Source organism: Dermacentor albipictus, chromosome 2, assembly GCF_038994185.2.
Source record: "Dermacentor albipictus isolate Rhodes 1998 colony chromosome 2, USDA_Dalb.pri_finalv2, whole genome shotgun sequence".
NCBI lineage: Eukaryota > Metazoa > Arthropoda > Arachnida > Ixodida > Ixodidae > Dermacentor > Dermacentor albipictus.
In genome coordinates this window covers 43,855,527-43,874,010 of record NC_091822.1, presented here as the reverse complement: position 1 = coordinate 43,874,010, position 18,484 = coordinate 43,855,527, and the positions used below count along the sequence as shown (strand labels likewise).

Here is an 18,484-nt window from a genome sequence, read left to right as displayed (position 1 = left end):
CATCTGCACGCAGAACTGACTCGACATGGGTGCACGTGTCTGTCGGGTCAACAGTATTCTCTACTTCGCTAGCAACCTCGTTAACTTTACATGCGACGCACACACGGGGTGACTGTGCAAATTTGTTCGCAGCTGGCCTAGCTGTCTCTGCAGTCCTCTGTTGGTACAGCACCTCGTCGCTTTCACTATGGTCTTTAACGGCCTCCGCTGCCACTAAGGCATCGTTAACTGCTAGCACTTCGAGTTCACTTATGAACGTGCTGCTAATCTCGCAGGTGCTACTTTCCTCGGCTTTCGACTGAAATCTGCTGTCTACTTCCTCCTTGTTTCGCTGCGTCCAGCCTACAGATTCCTCAAGCCGCTGTTGACCTCGTGCGTTTAACTGCTGCAAATTTTGTATCTGTTCCTTCACTGCTGCAATTTCTTTTTCAACCTCTTGCCGTTTCTGCTCACGGTCTTGGCGTTTTCGCCCGCGCTCTTGGCGTTCTTGCTTAATTGCGAACCTTTCCTTGCCTGCCCTCGGAGGTTTGGCGTGGCTGTTGCTGCTGGATCGGTCGGTATCTCGTCGGATTTATTCGTGGATAGGCATGCGAGGGTTACGTGCGCGCGGAATCTCAGTACCATCATGCAGGCTTATACGCAAACTCTGTATTCTGACCGGCAAAGCAGTGCCATTAAGCGCCCGTTTGTTCTGCCTAATAAAAAATTTGTCAATGTAAAAAACTAACACCTAATGTCGGCTCAAAGATACCTCCAAAGCATGCCGACCTCTTAATAAAGAAAAGTGCAGATCCAACGCACATGTCGGAATCTTTGCGAAGCGAAGCTTAAGTGACTAATTAAATATTTACAGCTAGCGCTGATGGTCATACTATCCATATTCTTGAATATCCCTCCGTATTTACTACGTGCCACTGTGACACAAAGGTACAAAAATCCTTAAATGTAGCTAAAGGTTTGTGTCTTCTCCGTGCCTGCACCTATCGGGGCCATTCTTCCTTAGACAAGGCGAGACAAAGCGAAAGGCAGCGGGAAAATGCGGTTTGCTACCCTATACTGGAGGTGGTGAAGTTAGAAATGTAAGAGAGCCGACAAGCATCACCTTCGTGGTGTAACTGCGTAAACGTCTCACTGTTCCTCCGTCGGATTTGGTGTTTCCATATCGGCATCACTTGTGAGTGGTGTAGTGCATAAACATAAAAATTACACGAGGATACACGTTGCATAGTGCGCATTTAAACAAAATTGCACGCATCGCCATTGGTTGCATTGCATTTACTTAACCGCTTCACTAAAGCTTCAAAAAAAAACTTATGGGGTTTTACGTGTCAAAACCACTTTCTGATTATGAGGCACGCCGTAGTGGGGGACTCCGGAAATTTCGACCACCTGGGGTTCTTTAACGTGCACCTAAATTATGTACACGGGTGTTTTCGCATTGCGCCCCCATCGAAATGCGGCTGCCGTGGCCGGGATTCGATCCCACGACCTCGTGCTCAGCAGCTCATTAAAGCTTCACTTTAGATAGATTGTTACATGTGCAGTTATTTATTTATTTATTTATTTTATTTATTTATTTATTTATTTATTTATTTATTTATTTATTTATTTATTTATTTATTTATTTATTTATTTATTTATTTATTTATTTCATAAGCAAGACCTGTATCATAAAGGCAGCCTGCCAGGCGCAGGAGGTCTGGCCTATTCAAAAACGTGCCAGATGTCGCTCGGCAAAAGCTCGTTTATTTCATTCGTGTTAATCGTTCCGCATACTCTTACACTTTAGCTGGAGCATGGAATAGCCTGCTAAGCATAAAAATTAGGCTTCGCAAACGCGCAAATTTAAAGAGATTTAGGTCCCTTCGAAATACGCTATTATACGCTCTCTGGAGGATGCAAAATGCGAAAACGTTTCCTCTCATCTTATACTCAAGGTCATGATAGATGTCGATCGCATAGCCGATGTGCCCTTTACTTTTATTGTTGCGTAAATAATTATGCACGTATGTCGATTTAAATATGTGTTTTCTAACCAACGAAAATTGCACTTCGTCTTATAGCAAATTTGGTATGCCGAGAATATAGAGTACGAAAGTTGGTAGAAACGTGAACTAACGTCTTCCAAGACATAGAAGAGCATTCCTTACATCCGAAATTCACCGACAGCTTCTACTTCGTTAATGTGTCTTTGCAGACGATCTTTGGCATCCTGGCTAGTGACTCGTGTACGGAGAAAGCGTCGTCGGGGACAAACTTCAAGAAATCTACGTCATCAAGACGTGGCATCGGCGTCACGCCTGTACGAGTTGGTCTACAAGGTATGAACACCACGTCCTTCAGGCTCAAACCTGTCGCGTACTCGTTGAGGGCCTCAGCGAGCCGTATGCCGCTGTAACTAGTGTTCACGTAGCTGACCGCTAGCACTTCTGCTGGGTGAACACTGGGAAGTAGAGTCAAATCTTCGTTAACAGCAGTCGTAGCTGTCGCTGGACCGTCAGCCATGGATTCAGTTCCTTTCGGCTCGCATATTCTCTTTTCTGTTTCCTGAAGACTAGGGCTCTTTTTGGAGATATTCAGAGCTTCCGGTTCTCCACAATCCGCTAAAGTTGAAATCAATTCTGGAGTCGTGTCACCAGTGTTTACAACTTCTTGATTGAGGTTATTAATTTCTTCTTGAGTGGCTGCCCCTGTTCTCGGCTTCCTACTCCTTGCATCGTCTATGGCAATCTGGCTACGATCGCTATCGATAGATACGGCATCGCAATGTCTGTTTTCGTTTGGCACGAGCGACAAAGTCTGCAAAGTGCCGTATCGCTCGTCGGTGTACTTTTCGTAGCCTTCTGCGACCCCCTCGTTCAGCCATTCTTCGAGCGAGTCGACGGCTCGCAACTTCGCAGGAATAAGGTTCGCGTGACTAAACAGCTCGACGCGGCTGTACTGTTCGAAGCCGGCGACAGAGCAGTTCAGCGTAGCCATGTCCATGTCTCGCTCGAGATCGCTTCGGGTGCTCTTGGAGTCCTCCCAGAGAGCCGGCGTGTGAGGACGCTGGTCAAGCCGCTCCTTAAGCCTGAGGTACTCCTCGACGGGCATGTGAGCTGACGACTGTTTGTGTCCTAAACCGCCTTCGCCCTTGTCACAGCACCAGCAGTTGGAGTTGCTCTGGCGAGGTGTGAACGCCTCCTGATCACCCGTTTCGTAGCAGACGGACTCGGCGTCAAACGACAGCGGGCAGCTGACCGTTCTCTTCGCGCGGCCGAATGGACTTGGAGTCCGGGCGTCGTCCGTCTCTGGCGACGTCGGCCTGTCGGGGACGCTGACACCTCTCGCTGCTCGTTCCTCGGCTGCAGCCACAATCGCAGCGTCGTTGGCAGCTGTCGGCGGGCCCGCCCACAAGCTTATTGCCGGGCTGTCACGGAATAGAACGTCGAGAGCGCTCCACGACACGTTTGTATTAGCCGTCGAGCCGGAGAGTACGTCGGACAAGAGGAAAGAGAGCTCGGGCTTCGGCGATAGCTGAGCGCTGTCGCTTGATCTAGCAGCGAGGCAGTCGTTGGCTGCTTCGTCGCGCAATTGGTGGTTGACTGTATTTTCGGGTTGCGTAGAAGCGCTTCGGCTTTCAGCGTCGAGTTCCAGCGGCAGGCTCTCGCTCTGTTCTAGCGATGTTGAGAACTGCGCTGTGACTCCGCTGTCCTGCTCTGTGCTCGGGATGCTATTGGCGCTCGAGGTGCGCGCTGTAACGGATTCATCAATTCTTGCAGCGCACGCGATATCGACGTCAGCTTCCATTTCAGGGAACGCGAAGTGAACTGGGTCGTGGTTTGCGTTAGCCTCACTTCTAATATTGCTTTCTGCCAATGGCGCGAAAGACGTGTTGCTTTCCGATACGACAGAAACACCGGCAGCGCATTCATCTTTCGCATGTGATCTTTTGTCCAATTGGATCTCAGCGACACAAATTTTATCGGCATCGTCGAATGATGTGCTTGCCTTCTTGGTGTCTTCCGTGTCTAGTATGACGGAGAGCACATGCTTTGGCTTTGAGACAACCACGTCTTTCGTAACGCGGTTGTGAGTTTCAAGCGCTAGGCTAGCCACTGTCGCTTCCTTGAGGTCCAAAGAGATAGCCTGAGAAGACAGCTTTCGCTTCCGGCTAGTCGAGTCTTTCTCGAGCATTCCCCTGGACACACGGCATTCTTCCGCTGACAGGACTTGCTTCGGTCGTCGCCTTCCTGTCTCGGTACACTGGTGCGAGGCGGGAAAAGAACTCTGGTTCAGCCGTAAGTTAGGCGAATTTGAGTTCTTCCGAGCAGGACACTCGCACCTGCTCTCGCTGGCGCTGCTCCTGAGGGCATTGCTTCTGTTCCTCAAAATCGAAAGGTCTCGCAACTCAAGCACGCTGTTTTTGTCTCTTGAAGAATGCACATGAATGCGGTTTGACGCTTGAGTGCTCTTGCTGGGAACCAATTCACTGCGCGTGTCCCTGAGAAGCGGATCGTCACGGCGAGCACCGGTCATACCTGAGTCAATCTTATACTCGTTGGAGTGCTGAGTTGGCAGAGACTTGTCGGACGAAGAGCGTGTGCCAGCTAGGACAGGCTGTGAGACGTGATCGGCGTGATCTGACGCAGCAGCACCTGCCTTGTCACCACCGTGCTCGTGTGTTCTGCAGTCGGCGTCACTGGGACAAAAGGTGGCTCCCGTTGGCTCCGTACCGCTTCCGTAGCCGTGAATGCCACCGTGGCTGTAACCTGGAAGCCGCGAGAAAGGCGTTTTAATGCGAATGCATTATATGTCTGGTGAGCCAGAAAAGCCGGTATTCTCAGCAATGAGTGGTAAAAAAATTATCATCATCCCACTGACGTCATCGGTGTATTGTATGACGTCAGTAGCAATACAGAAGATTGGTGGAGTAAAGGGAATTAAGGTGAAGTAGTGAATTGTACTGTACAATTCGTGCCGAAAGAAAGTAGGCCATTACAGTTGCCGCAACAAGTATACCATACAGTCGGCCATACCGTACAGTTCTTGCAGAAAGAAAGCAGGCCGTGAAGGTGAACTAAAGTGGATTAAGGAGGATTAAAGTGTAATAAGGGTGGAGTGAAGTTCGCTGACATAAGCAGCCTTGCATGCATCGAACGGCACCACGCTAGTACCTGGGAACAACATGCATGACACTCGTGCAGATTGTTTATTCTTTCGCAGCTGACGGTCGTTTGTGTTCTTAGAACTGCACTGCTTTTCGAGACAGGGACCGCTGGGGATGGCGCACTTCCACTGCGGTGCCCAAGGTATATGGACATCTGAAGGAGGAGCGTGCGTAACGAGAAGCCAAGCAACCGCCTCACCGCGCGCATGTCGCTCAGCGGCACACAGGCGCGTTCTTGTGAGCTAACACAAACAAAGACGCTGCGGCAGCATTCCCGTTGCGGTGTGGGAGATAGACAGTTCACGCCGTCGAGCATACGTATCTAACGGGAGACCCGGCGCATACTCACGCGCGAGAACGATTCTGCTGCATTTCCGGGGTCAGTGGCTCGCGGGGCGATTCGTTTGCATGCCATTACACCGGGCCGGCTGCACCGAGGCGTGTGAATCTCGAGCAAGAGGACCATGATGTGTCGTTCGTTTAAGGGATGTTGGTCTGTGTGTTACAAAAACCAGACAAAAAAGGGGACAAAAAAGTCACAGTCTGCATTTGTTGATGGTTCTGCCTACGTTTTAAAAAAAACTGATTGGTAGAATGTGAGCGAGCAGACCGCCCCGATTGGCAAGGGTATTTAAATGAATGTGTAGGCATGAGAGGGGAGGGGGGCGAGCGAGCCGATAATCGACCGCTGCTAAGCGACGCGTACTACATTGTCCTAATAAACCTATGTGTTCCTAAGTTGGCCTCTCTAAGCGCAAAATGTCGCCGGACGGCGACGAACAACCTTTGAAGAATCGGCTGCCTGCAAAACATGGAGGAGAAGAAACCTAACAGTTGGTACAGATTGGAGCAAAGCGTATTAAAGTGGACTAAAGTTGTTTAAGGTTGGTAAAAAATGTATCAAGGCGAGTTAAGATGTAAAATTAAGGTCGATTAAAGTGGATTAAGGTGAATTAACGTCGATTTACGTAGGTGGAAATTAGGACAAGTTAGATTGAGGTGGAATAAAGTGGATTAAGGTGGAGTTGAAGGCATTGCTTTCGCAGTCAAATCACGTACGGATACTTAGGTTCCTGTCAATTTTATGGTCTCATTCCTCCGCCGTACGTTGCACTTATGTCTGTATGTGGAGAAACAGGGGCGAGAAGAACAATCCTGGCCAACAAGCGCACTGCCTTGACAGAGGAAGCAAATGAAGCGGCGTGGTTTATGTATTAAAAAAACAAAGAGGGGCTTTAAGCAAAGAGCACTTCGCCTAAATAATCCTACTACAAGATGGGACTTGCCTAAACCAAATATACCGGCTGTTTCAGCGAATACCTTCAAAATTTTTAATAATTGCCTGCGGCAGATAGCTCAATTCCGGTGTATGAGCGGGACTACACAAAGAAACGCACATTACTTGCACAAAGAATTGAAGTCAATTATCGCTTCATTAACCAAAAACACCAATTATGTTTTTTAACTTACTGCCTTATGGCACATATTGCCATTTACAAATTCTTGCCAGGGAGTTCGAGAGGCTGATCTACTTAGAACGAATTCTCAGGATGACACCAGTTTCGAGATATTAATTCCCGAACTTTGTGGAGAAACGCATTGACGTTCCAGTTACTTTTATGCTTCAATCTCTACTTTGCTATCCCTTTACCTCCCCCTCCCCCTCTCCCCTGCGCAGGGTAGCAAACCGGATCTTCCCATCTAGTTAACCTCCCTGCCTTCCCCCTTTCTTCCGTCTCTCTCTCTCTCTCTATTTGTGATTCAATGAATAAAACGACGGTTTGTTAAGAAAGTAAGTGGAATGACAGTGCATTTTTACCGCAAGTTTGACGGCGCATATATCGTAATTAGAACTGAGGTGAAACAGCGCGAAAAAGACGAGGACACAAGGAAACAAATGCCACAGACAAGCGCTGACTGCCAACTGGAAGTTTATTTGAAAATCACCGGACATTTATAGCTTCATCAGCATAAGCATGCGCACATCAGTCACAAGAACATCTGCAAAACATCATTTTAATCTTTCTTCCAAAAATGTTATTTCTTTTCCCGACAAGGCAAGAGAGGGAGTGCTCACACAATTATCGCCTTCCTTTCTTATATGAAAGGCCTCTATTATCTCCCTTTCCTTCTTGCTCTTTCCTTTCCCTATGAATTTAGTCTTTTCAAATATGGGGGTGCATTGACACTTGTTACAGTGTCCAGCTAAATGACTACCATAGCCATTCTTTAGGTTAGTGCTGTGCTGACGAGCTCTTTCATTGAAGCACTGTCCCGTTTGACCTATATAAGATTTTCCGCAGCTTAGCGGTATTTGATAGATGACATTGCGCCTGCACTCAGTGAGCTGTGGAAAATCTTATATAGGTCAAACGGGACAGGGCTTCAATGAAAGAGCTCGTCAGCACAGCACTAACCTAAAGAATGGCTATGGTAGTCATTTAGCTGGACACTGTAACAAGTGTCAATGCACCCCCATATTTGAAAAGACTAAATTCATAGGGAAAGGAAAGAGCAAGAAGGAAAGGGAGATAATAGAGGCCTTTCATATAAGAAAGGAAGGCGATAAATGTGTGAGCACTCCCTCTCTTGCCTTGTCGGGAAAAGAAATAACATTTTTGGAAGAAAGATTAAAATGATGTTTTGCAGATGTTTTTGTGACTGATGTGCGCATGCTTATGCTGATGAAGCTATAAATGTCCGGTGATTTTCAAATAAACTTCCAGTTGGCAGTCAGCGCTTGTCTGTGGCATTTGTTTCCTTGTGTCCTCGTCTTTTTCGCGCTGTTTCACCTCAGTTCTAAGTATGAACCAACTAGCCCTCATCAAGATCCTACTAATGCATATATCGTAAATGGTGTCATTCATACAATTATCTTCAAATGGATATACCTTGCAGTCTCACCCGCTAGAATTTGTAAATTGCAATATGTACCATAAGGTAACTAGTGAAAAACTCAATTAGTTAATTTTGTTAATAATTCGATTACGCATTTCAATATTTTGTGCAAGTAAGGCCCGCCTCTTCGTGCAAACCAACCCATGGATTAGAATTGCGTTATGTGCCACAGGCAATTTTGTAAAAAAAATTGAAAGTGTTCGCTGAAACACCCTGCATAGTGTGCATTGTAGCTCCACACATAATTTGGGGTATGGCTCAGTTCATTAACAACTTAAAAAATAAATTGTCATAAAGTCGTCACCATGAATCATTACGACGCGAGCTCCTTGCACTAAGCTACGATCGTGATAGCGAAATAATTTTACGTAGATTTTGCTTCCGAAGTGAGTTAGGACATATGAATAAAAATACCATACTTTCTTATTAGGTTAGGGCTGGGTATTCTAAACAGAAAATAGAAACGCCAATTCCCAGAAGGAGCAACGAACGAATTTCACCAGGGACTCGGCAACAACGACAAGCCAAATTGGGCTCATTGTTGTATGAATCGCTAGGAAGGAAAAGGCCGTCCGAGAATAAAGGGAAGAGAGCGTCGCGTCAATGCTTTCTCAGGATATGCAATTTGTGACAGACACCGCACGAAGAAGGATGTCATGACGTGGCTCCTCGGCGTTGGTTGGGGGCAGGTTGCAAAGTGCGGCTGCAAAAGAGGTTCAAGGAGACAGAGATGTTTTGAAGAGCTTCGAGGAGTTGGTAAAAATGTTTTGTTCGACACAAACGGGCACGACATCCCATATCGGCGGTTATCATCCGGGAAGGTAGGGTAAGGGGCCTGTTACAATGCACATACAGGGACGTGTCTCGATTCTGTGTGTTGCGGCGCCCACGTTAGTCTCGTCCAGTGCGCCAAACTTGCATGACGGAGGGCTGGGAGCAGCCTGTCTAATCTTGTGCCGATGTTCGGTCAAGGCTGCCACTCCCACACGACGTGGACGACGTCGACTTGCTTTCCCATGTAGTAATTAAAGTAGAGATTTACTAAGGCATGCCTGCTTCACTCTCGACCGGGACTCTTGCCTTTGTAGAAGAGTGCCAGCTTCGCCGTTGTCAGTTTTGCTTGTAATTACTCAGTTGCACTTTTGCCGCTAGAACGCATTCCTGCGGAATATGGTTAGGGTGTTTCAACAGTGAGATTTTTAGTGCCACCTGGAGTTGCGCCTCTTCAAGGAGATTTGGAAGGGACTCGTCGATTTCACTGTCAGTGAGCGGAAACAGCACACTGACAGCTACCAGGCTTCTCACAACCGTAGCATGACGAGCAGCGTCGCCAGCGACGTTGCAAGTGTCCGACTTCTATGCTACACGAGATGATTGAGGGAATACACTTTAAGGCAAGATCGTGCAGAACAGCTGTGCCTCGAAGGTGCCTCGAGCCCTTAGGCCCGGGCCGCATAGGTAGCAGCCACCACCTCGGCACGGTCGACCAGCCATTGCTGGCTAGTCGCCGTCGTGTCGGTCACCCGCTCCTCCCAGGAGGTGAGGATGGCGTTAGGAACGGGAGGGACGTTGGGAATGTTCGGACATTTCTGAGCACTTCGTCAGGACTTTGTGACGTCCGCATGAGGCTGAGGACGCTTGGACATTTTCAGAACACCCTGAGGACATTGTGGATCGGGATGCTTGCAAATTTTTGAAAACGTCGTCAGAGAATTCTGATGTCCACACGGGGATCAGAACGCATAGACACTTTCGGGATGCCCTCACGACATTCTGACGTCTGCACGAGAATGAGTAGGCTTGGACATTTTTGAGCACGTAATCAGGAAATTCTGTCGTCCGCAAAAGTAGGAGGAAGCTTCGATATTTTTTAGTACATTGTCAGGACATTCTGACATCCACACGATAATAAGGACACTGACATATTTTAGCACGTCGTCAGAACATTCTGAGGTCCGCATGAGATGAGGAAGCTTGAACATTTTTGAGCCGGTCGTCATTACATTGTGGCGTCCGTAAAAGTAGAAGGACGCTTGGACATTTTCAGCACATCATCAGGACATTCTGATGTCTGCAAGGTGATTTGAACGCTTGGACATTTTCGAACACGTCCTCAGAATATTCTTTGTTGTCTGGTTAAAGAAACACTAAATAAAATGGCCAGATCAGTTTAGATGACGTATGTGTTTATAACTGTACTTTCTTTAATTTGTCGGGAAAATGAAAGGTAGCAATCCCTTTCCTGAATTTCGCCCCGAAATTAAACAACTGTATATCATTGTGACATCATGAATTTCGAATATTTTTTTTTATTTGGATCCCCTTGGGCGTAGCGAAAATTCTCAGAACTTGTTTAGTGGAAGTTTTTCATACTTTGAAATGCAACGTAGGCCTTACTTTACAGACAGACAATTTTCTTTTCTCGAGTAGCCGCTGTCAAAATCCATGGCGCCATGGTGAGTTTGTGCAAGAAATTCCATGCGGCTTCTGTCGCTACTTGTGTTTTGTTGTTGCATCTTTTGTAGTTAAACAAACATCCTCCCACAGTAAAAACTGCCGATTACGTATTGCAGAAGAGTAAGAGAATTGTGCAACTTTCTAATCAACATCATACCAAATTCCCTCCTATTGGCATCCTATCTCTGTTGCCCCTTCAAACCCATTCCCAGTGTAAAGTAGCAGTCCAGAGGCACAGTACTCAGGCCGACTTTTCCATTTTTTGCCATCAAATATCCCCGCTCACTCTTTTATGATATACTAATACAGCCTAACTCATTATGCGTTTGTAGTGTTCTGCTAACTCAGGCCCACTCGAATATATTCGCCCGGAAAGGGAAAGCGAAAGTTGCTCGCAACTGCAGCCACATAACGTTGCAAAGGAAGTCTCACAGATTCCTCAGTAACAAAGATTATGTCTGATGCTTCATGTGATTAATCGTTGCATGTTCTTCAGGTTCCGCCTCGCGCATCGCTGAGGAGTAGCGCCAACTACACGCCTACCTTCGCCAGCGGTGTCTGGTGTAGCCAGTGGCATCTCGCCGCTTCGCCCGAGCTGGTCGTCGTCCGACTGATCAGCGACGGTTCCCATGGCGACGGCGACCGCTTCGTTGGGCCCCGCGCGACGTTCGGGCGGCACGCTGTTGGTCTCACCGACCGCACCTGCTGACTGCTTGTCGTTGTCGGCAGACCCGCACACCGTGCAGCCAGAGTGACCGCTACCCACATCGGTTTCATCCGGCTTGGGCACGTCGCTTGAGCCAATGAGCTGCGTCATGCTCGGAACCGCCGCTGTCACTCTTGGTATTGTTCCCTAGCTGTGGCACGCACCCACTACAAGGAACTGACCAAGCAATATTCTCACCCACGGCTACCTGATCGCGGACACGAACTCCGGACATCGGTGCCCGTGAGCAACACCGCCCCTGAAAATCAACTCTCATCGAATAACTATAATCAGTCATGGAACTGAAATTTTGGCGAGGAGGTAGGGAAACTGGGCAGGTCTGTTGGGCAGGCAGATTTTGAAGCAATGGTCCTGAAAAATGTTTTTCCGTGGCTTTCACGGAACCTTGCTGTGAATGAACGTATACGGTGCTTGAGAATAAGCATTTCGTGTTTCACGTGTAGCGCGAGCCCGCCAGAAGAGACGGGTTGTGATCACAGCCATCTTGATGAACGCAAGCTGTACGACTTGAACTCGTCTGTTCTGTCGAAGTAGCGATCGCCACGGTGAAAGATATACATGGCCACTGTGATCACTTTGCTTCAAAATCTGTGGTAGAGTGTATAAGCGCGGCTGTACGAGGATGTAGGAAGAAGCAGATACAGACACAGCGCTGCGTCTGTGCATCTGTTTCTTCCTATGTCCTCGTACAGTCGCGCTTATACACTCTACCATGGATTCTAACCAACTAGCCCGCCAACGGGCTTTAGCCAAGTTCAAAATCCGCCTCTTAGCGCGTCATTGCTTTCTTTATGTGATCAACAGGCGTGTCGCCTCGTTTTCACATTGAATAAAATAAATTCTTTCATTGCTCTGATACGCAGCTGAGTAGCGCTTTTATCAATTAGCGCCGTGTCATTGATTTGATACGTGCGTTTTACTGCTGTAAGTGAATCTATCCTTGCAAAAATTCTTGAACTTGCGCCTGCTGCAGTCGCCGCGTATTAAGCTGAATTCTCAATCGTTTACCTTAAACAATGCAGCCTGAATCTCGCTCTTCGTGCGTCTAGTAACCACACAATCCAGCGGACGAGAACCCAGCTGCCCAGCAGTTGCGGATAGTTTCGACATGCAACGCCCAGTTTGTACGGCTCACTGTGTACTTGCTGCTACGCACAAAAGCCACCGAAAACGTACAGAACGATGCCGAAGGTCATGCTGAGCGAACTGCGGGATGGCGCCCGTTTCGGCGCGAATTAACAGAGAGAGGCGTCGAAAAACGTTAGGCTCGTAATTAAAACGCATAGACAGAAAACAAACTCCTTCGAACGCTTCTCGCTCGTAATTTGCTCTCTTTCTCTGTCTCAAAACTAGGCAGTTTTGTATGAGGATGATGAATTAAAATTTATTATTTAATAGCAACGCCGGAGCAAGAAAATGCCGGGTTTTAAGGCAGAATTTGAAGTAGACGTCCTGAAAAACGTTTCGCCATAGCTTTTACAGACCTTTGCTATGAATGGGCGTATGCCGCTTGAGCATAACCATTTCGAGCTTAGCTCCTCTCAGCAACGCCTTATGAACGATGAGATCCCGGCGGGCAGCAGGCGCTCAACGAAGAGTTAGCGTTCTGGCATTGCGTTAGTGCCACTGACTACCTCCGTGTCCGTACTCCTTCCCTTGCAGATGTCTCAGCTGTCATGGGTTTCAGGGTGCTTGCCATGGTAGCGAGGTTTCATTGCACTTCCGCAAGAACACGTATTACCACCGTCTAAACGAGTTGTGCATGAGGCGTGTACTGCAGCGGGACTCCTCTTTCACGCTTTCCTAAGAACACTAGGCGCCATCTAGCTCCGTCTCTGCGAAGCCTGTGTCTGGCCTCCGAGATGCATGGCGCGTCGGTGCGTGCGAACGCCGAGAAACGCGTCATGTGGAAACCGGGCTCCACTCTAGCGCTTCTTTCTTGAAACGCTGCGCCATCTAGTGACGCTGCCGAGAAGTCCGCGCGTGACCTCCGAGACGAGAAGCGTGGCGCGTCTTCTCCTGCGAACGCTGAGAACAGTTCCCTCGCTTGTAGCACACACAGTGACGCATACTCAATGACCCAATTTGGTGACAGATTCATTGAAGAGTGGCACATACCCAGTGTATTCATGGCACATCTCGCTAAAGCGTTGGCATGAAAATCGGTAACTGAAAAACGGCACATACCTAGTGCATTTATAGCTCAACCTGCTAACGCATCGGGTTGCTGTCCTTGAGGAACCCTTGTGACGTGGGCTCGATTGCGCTTAGCATCAGAGAACTTTAAGGGATCCTTTTTTCGTCGTTGAAGAGCAGCACATTTCCAGTGGCTCATACCTATTTACCCAAGTTGGCGTCAAAGATGCTCATTGAACAGCGGCACACACCTACCGGCACATATCCAGTGACCCAAGTTGGTAACAAAATCACATGCTCAGTCACAGGCACATGCTCAGTCCTTCAAGTGGGCGTCAAAGAGTTTCTTCGAACAGCGGCACCAACCCAGTCCCGCATCTATATATTGACACGTATCGGCGTGAAAGAGGTTCGTTGAAGAGCGCACGTATGTACAAACTGCCACATACTCAGTGAGCCAAGTTGGGCCGATGACTGGTTTGGAACCCTGTTGCCTCACTCAGCACAGCAGACCTATGCGCTATACTAATTCTGCCGCTGACTACCCAGTGACCCAGGTAGGTGGGAAAGCGGCTAGATAGCCCGCAGAATGTACGTGAAGTACCCAAAGAATGTCCCACTGTCCCTTTGTGGGACAGTGGGACACATACGTCCCACATAGTGCTCCACTCTAAAGGGCTCGTACGAAGCAGAAGGAAACCGGAATCATTCTTGTGATGTGCTACCACCTATTGAGAGGTTTCAGTACTTCTTTTAAATATAGTTTCAGCAGCCTCCACTAGATGAGGCAGTGAGTCCAGAACTTGAAACTTCGTTCTTTTTTTCTGATGCATTGGAAGTTTTCGACTATATGCGATCCGGCAGAAAAGAAAATCAACATGCCTGGTAAGTAATTCCTTTTTTCTGCATTCAGAGAAACAACCCTGGATTAAAATCAGCTCTTGTTTCTGAGATTTGAGCTTACATATAATGAGATAAATGCAAATTTTCAATGCCATGCTGAAAAAAGTTGCACATTTTGCTAAGCCTAATGGCAGAATTTTGAGCGGTAATTTTCGAATTATTTGATCTAGAACTTGTCGTTGCTTTCTAATGCAGGCAAGCGATTTCTATCACAAGAAGAAGCTCTCGAGCTCTATTTTAGCATATCGGACGATCCGGACTCCAATGATTCGGATGGGGAAAGCACAGACGAGAATGTCATTCCCGAGCTTGCGCCTCATTGTACAGATGAGGATGCCAGTGCAGATGAAATGGCTGCGTCAACGAGCAGACAGGCAAAACGCAAGGCAACCTATACAAAAAAGAAAACAAAGAGGCGGAAAAGATCGCTAGACCTGTGCGACAACATCGTGGAAAATGAGGAAGAAACGCCGGGCACATGGGGTTGTGACGAGCCAGACCATGTTCTGCAAGTCCCAAAAACATGGGATCCTGAGATGTCACAAAAGTTGCCATCCAAACCGATTGAAGCTTTTTCACTCTACTTCGACGACGAAGTAATGCAGCTCCTTGTAGAGGAAACAAACCGCTTTGCAGAACAGAAAAACCGGCGAAAATGGAAAACGATCACGTTAGATGAGCTTCGGGCTTTCTTCGGCATTCTGATTCTCATGAGTGTAAACCCGAGACATCAGCTGTACCTTTACTGGAGCAGCGATAACTTTTTCAATGCACCAGAAATCTCAAAAGTCATGTCGTTCAAGCGATTCCAATCCATCATGAATTGCCTGCATTTGAGTGACAACACGAAAGAAAAAAAAAGAGGCGAAGATGGATATGACCGGCTGGCAAGAGTACGCCCTCTCATCGATGCTCTGAACAAACGTTTTCAGAAAGAGTACACGCCATCGGCTCATCAAGCTATAGATGAGAGTATGATCCTATTCAAAGGAAGATCGTCTCTGAAGCAATACATGCCAATGAAGCCCATCAAACGCGGCTACAAGGTGTGGTGCCGGGCCGATTCAGAAACCGGCTACCTGATTGCGTTTCAGGTGTATGAAGGAAAAAATGCGAAGCGTCCTGCCAACCAAGCACTTGGAGAGTACGTCGTATTGTCTCTGGTAGAAGGCGTTGAGCCTGGCACGCAACTCTACTTTGACAATTTCTTCACTTCCACTCGCCTCATGGAGGACCTTGCACAGAAAGGAATTCTTGCTGTTGGTACAGTCCGGACAAACAGGAAGGATCTGCCTGATGAATTGAAAATGGACAACAAACTCCAGAAAGGAGAATATATCTGGCGATCAAAAGGAAGCATTGTTGCATATCAGTGGCGTGACACAAAAAATGTGCATGCTTTATCGAATTTTCACCACCCAAAGGACACAGAAGAAGTTGTCCGCAAGCTTGCAAATGGGTCTTCGGTTTCCGTCCAGTGTCCAAAGGCTATATCCGACTACAACACTTGGATGGGAGGAGTCGACAAATTCGACCAAAAGCGCAATGCATACCGAGCTGACAGGAGGTCCAAAAAGTCCTGGTACAGAATATTTTATTTCTTGCTCGATGCAGCCATCGTCAACGCGTTCATTCAAGTAAATGCTGTGAATCCAATGACCTACTTATGGTTTCGATTGGTTCTTGGACGGGAACTCATCAATGGCCAGACATTCAGAACCACCGGCAGCAGGAAGCCGTTCAGAATGAACAAGGAGGGTAGAAAAAATGGCCACAAAATGGTTGGCGTATCGGATGAAGTTCGGTTCATGGGAAGAGAGCACAACCCTGTGAAAGTGGAAAATAGGCGCAGATGCCGTTGGTGTTCCACGAGGGGGAAAGAAGTGCGAACAAGTTTCTTGTGCAAGGCATGCTCAGTCCCGCTTTGTGTGACCTGTTTTGGACCATTCCATGAAGTGGTTAGTCAGAACTAACCTAGTGTGGCACCCGTGTAGGTCAATGGGATAAATACGTCCCACATTTCATTTTCCCATTTAGTGTCAATGGGACAAATGCGTCCCACATTTTTTTCTTTAACTATACATAATAAAACTGTGAAATTTGTTTAGAATCATTTCTGTACACCTCATTTTCAAGTGTAATAAAAAATTTTTTATAATTCTTGCAAAAAATATATGTTGTCCCACAAAGGGTTAAGAAGCAGGCGGCGCTAATAACGTGAGCCCGACGTGGTCCCTCGGTTCCGGTATGCGAGAAGGTAGGGAAGAAACGCCGCTTGTGGATTCTAGTTCAGGTATCGGGGGAGAGTGTATCTGTTGATAGTGCATGACGCTCGCCTCCTAGCGGCATAGTAACGGGAAGCTCAGTTTCTTCTGTCTCTTAACATAATGAACCGATTGGAAACATTATTTCTCTAAAACGCTCCCGAGTCGGCGTCTTATCACGTCCAGTGTATAACCGAAATTTGCAACGGGGCCTAGTGAGGCTTCCTTTAAGTGTAGAGTAAGTTCACTTGTGAGGCAGAGCTCGATTCTGCACTTTGGTTTGCGCGCGATAGATAGCCGGGGTTGTCGGACGATCAGCATCAAGGATACTTTACCGAGATTAGCGCCTGACCCATCGGCTTCTATGGGCGACAGCACTCTTGGCTCGGCACCAAACATGCTGTCTTAGCACAGTGAGCGACCCGCAGACACCGACGCGTTCGCTGCACGCGAAACCTAGCGAAAATGTCCCCGAAAGTAATCACCCGAGAATCCTGAGGTTAGAACATCAGCATAACTCAAACACCGAAGTTTTCCTGGAATAAACATAATTATTGTGGTTTAATGTTCCGAAACTGGCGCATACGTATATGAAAGACGCCGTGGACGAGAGCTCCGGTTTAACTTAGATCACGTGGGGTACCTTACCGCGCAGCCAAAGCGCGGTACACGGTGGCTTTTTGTTTTTTATTCCCAGCTTTTCGGAATGCGGCCGCCGCGGCTGTGACGTGTTGCTCAGCACTACAATGCCATAGCCACTGAGCGGGTGCAACAAAGATCAGGCAAGTAAATAAATTGCAATAGAACGGAACTTTGGGCGAGTTAGTTATTGTGTATTGTTAAAGTGCAATGCATGTTATTATTCTATGTGTATAACTCCAGACGTCGTCATAGTCACTAAAAGTTTCGCTGTAACTAAATTAATCAGTGAAGAGGAAGATCTGGTGTTTGGCCAGGGATGAAGGCGAAATGCGAAAAACACCCGTGTACTTAGATTTAGGTGCACCTTAACGAACCCCAGGTGGTCCAAATTTCCGGAGTCCACCACTACGCCGTATTTCATAGTCAGATCGTGGGTCTGGCACTGCTGTGATCGGCCGTTCGCCATGCGACACCCCTCGGTCACGGCTCGCACGATTATGGTGAAAGGACCGACGGCTTCGTCGGGATGGTTCTAACACGGATGAGTTATGGCCAACGCGGGAGTGTTTCGTTCATGAAAGGTTTCAGAGATTAGTGATGATACGGCTGTCACCTGTCAGCAGCACGAACTGGCGTGTCCAAGCCAGAGATGCACTTAGTATAACGCGCTTAGTGTGACCCTCTCATGGAACCGCCTTCGTCGGCGAAAAGGGCGACCTATTTCCGGATTAGTGGGACTTGATGTCATCGACCCCTTGGCACCGGATTGGAGGAAGTGACTAAACAACGATCACACACGGCATAAAAGGAGCTACCGACGAAGGGAGTGATCGGCGACTACCACTTTATCATCGACTTTTTGTATTTCCTTGTATTTCTCTGTTTTACTTCGCATTTTCACGTACTTATTTGGATATATATACGTGTTTGTCCAACGTCCTGAATATCCGATACAACCTCACGTTCATCTCACTCCTCCACGACGAAAGAGGACACCACGTCTTCGAACCCCGAGTCACAACAGCACGTAAAGCCCCATAATTTTTTAAAAAGTTTGGCCAGGAAATGTAGTGCATAGGACGGATAAGCGGTGATGAACTAAGTGTAACAGAACGGGTGACAAGAGAAAGGCGGTGGAGGACGGCAAGTAACTATGTGGCGTGATGCGATTTCCAAATGTGCGAGCATATTATGATGGAACGGGGTGTTTATTGCAAGACAAGGGCACTGGGAAATCCCGCCATCCTGCAGTTGGCTTAAATGTGTTGCCGATGATGATAATGAACGATCGCTAACAGATATTCGTAC

General features: G+C 47.6%; 2 protein-coding genes across 2 annotated transcripts; one reads left to right on the top strand and one right to left on the bottom strand.

Annotated features, from left to right (window-relative positions):
• Positions 1-1,959: 1,959 nt before the first annotated feature.
• LOC135912795 (uncharacterized) lies at positions 1,960-11,398 on the bottom strand. The gene is made up of 2 exons (XM_065445344.2): positions 11,048-11,398; positions 1,960-4,751 (listed from the first exon to the last, which is right to left on the bottom strand). Exons 1-2 carry the CDS (start codon positions 11,319-11,321, stop codon positions 2,173-2,175), a joined length of 2,853 nt encoding a protein of 950 aa, XP_065301416.2. The 5' UTR covers positions 11,322-11,398; the 3' UTR covers positions 1,960-2,172.
• Positions 11,399-13,998: 2,600 nt separating this feature from the next.
• On the top strand, positions 13,999-16,436 carry LOC135914705 (piggyBac transposable element-derived protein 4-like). The gene has a single exon (XM_065447647.2). It carries the CDS (start codon positions 14,621-14,623, stop codon positions 16,241-16,243), a length of 1,623 nt encoding a protein of 540 aa, XP_065303719.2. The 5' UTR covers positions 13,999-14,620; the 3' UTR covers positions 16,244-16,436.
• The last annotated feature ends 2,048 nt before the right edge of the window (positions 16,437-18,484 follow it).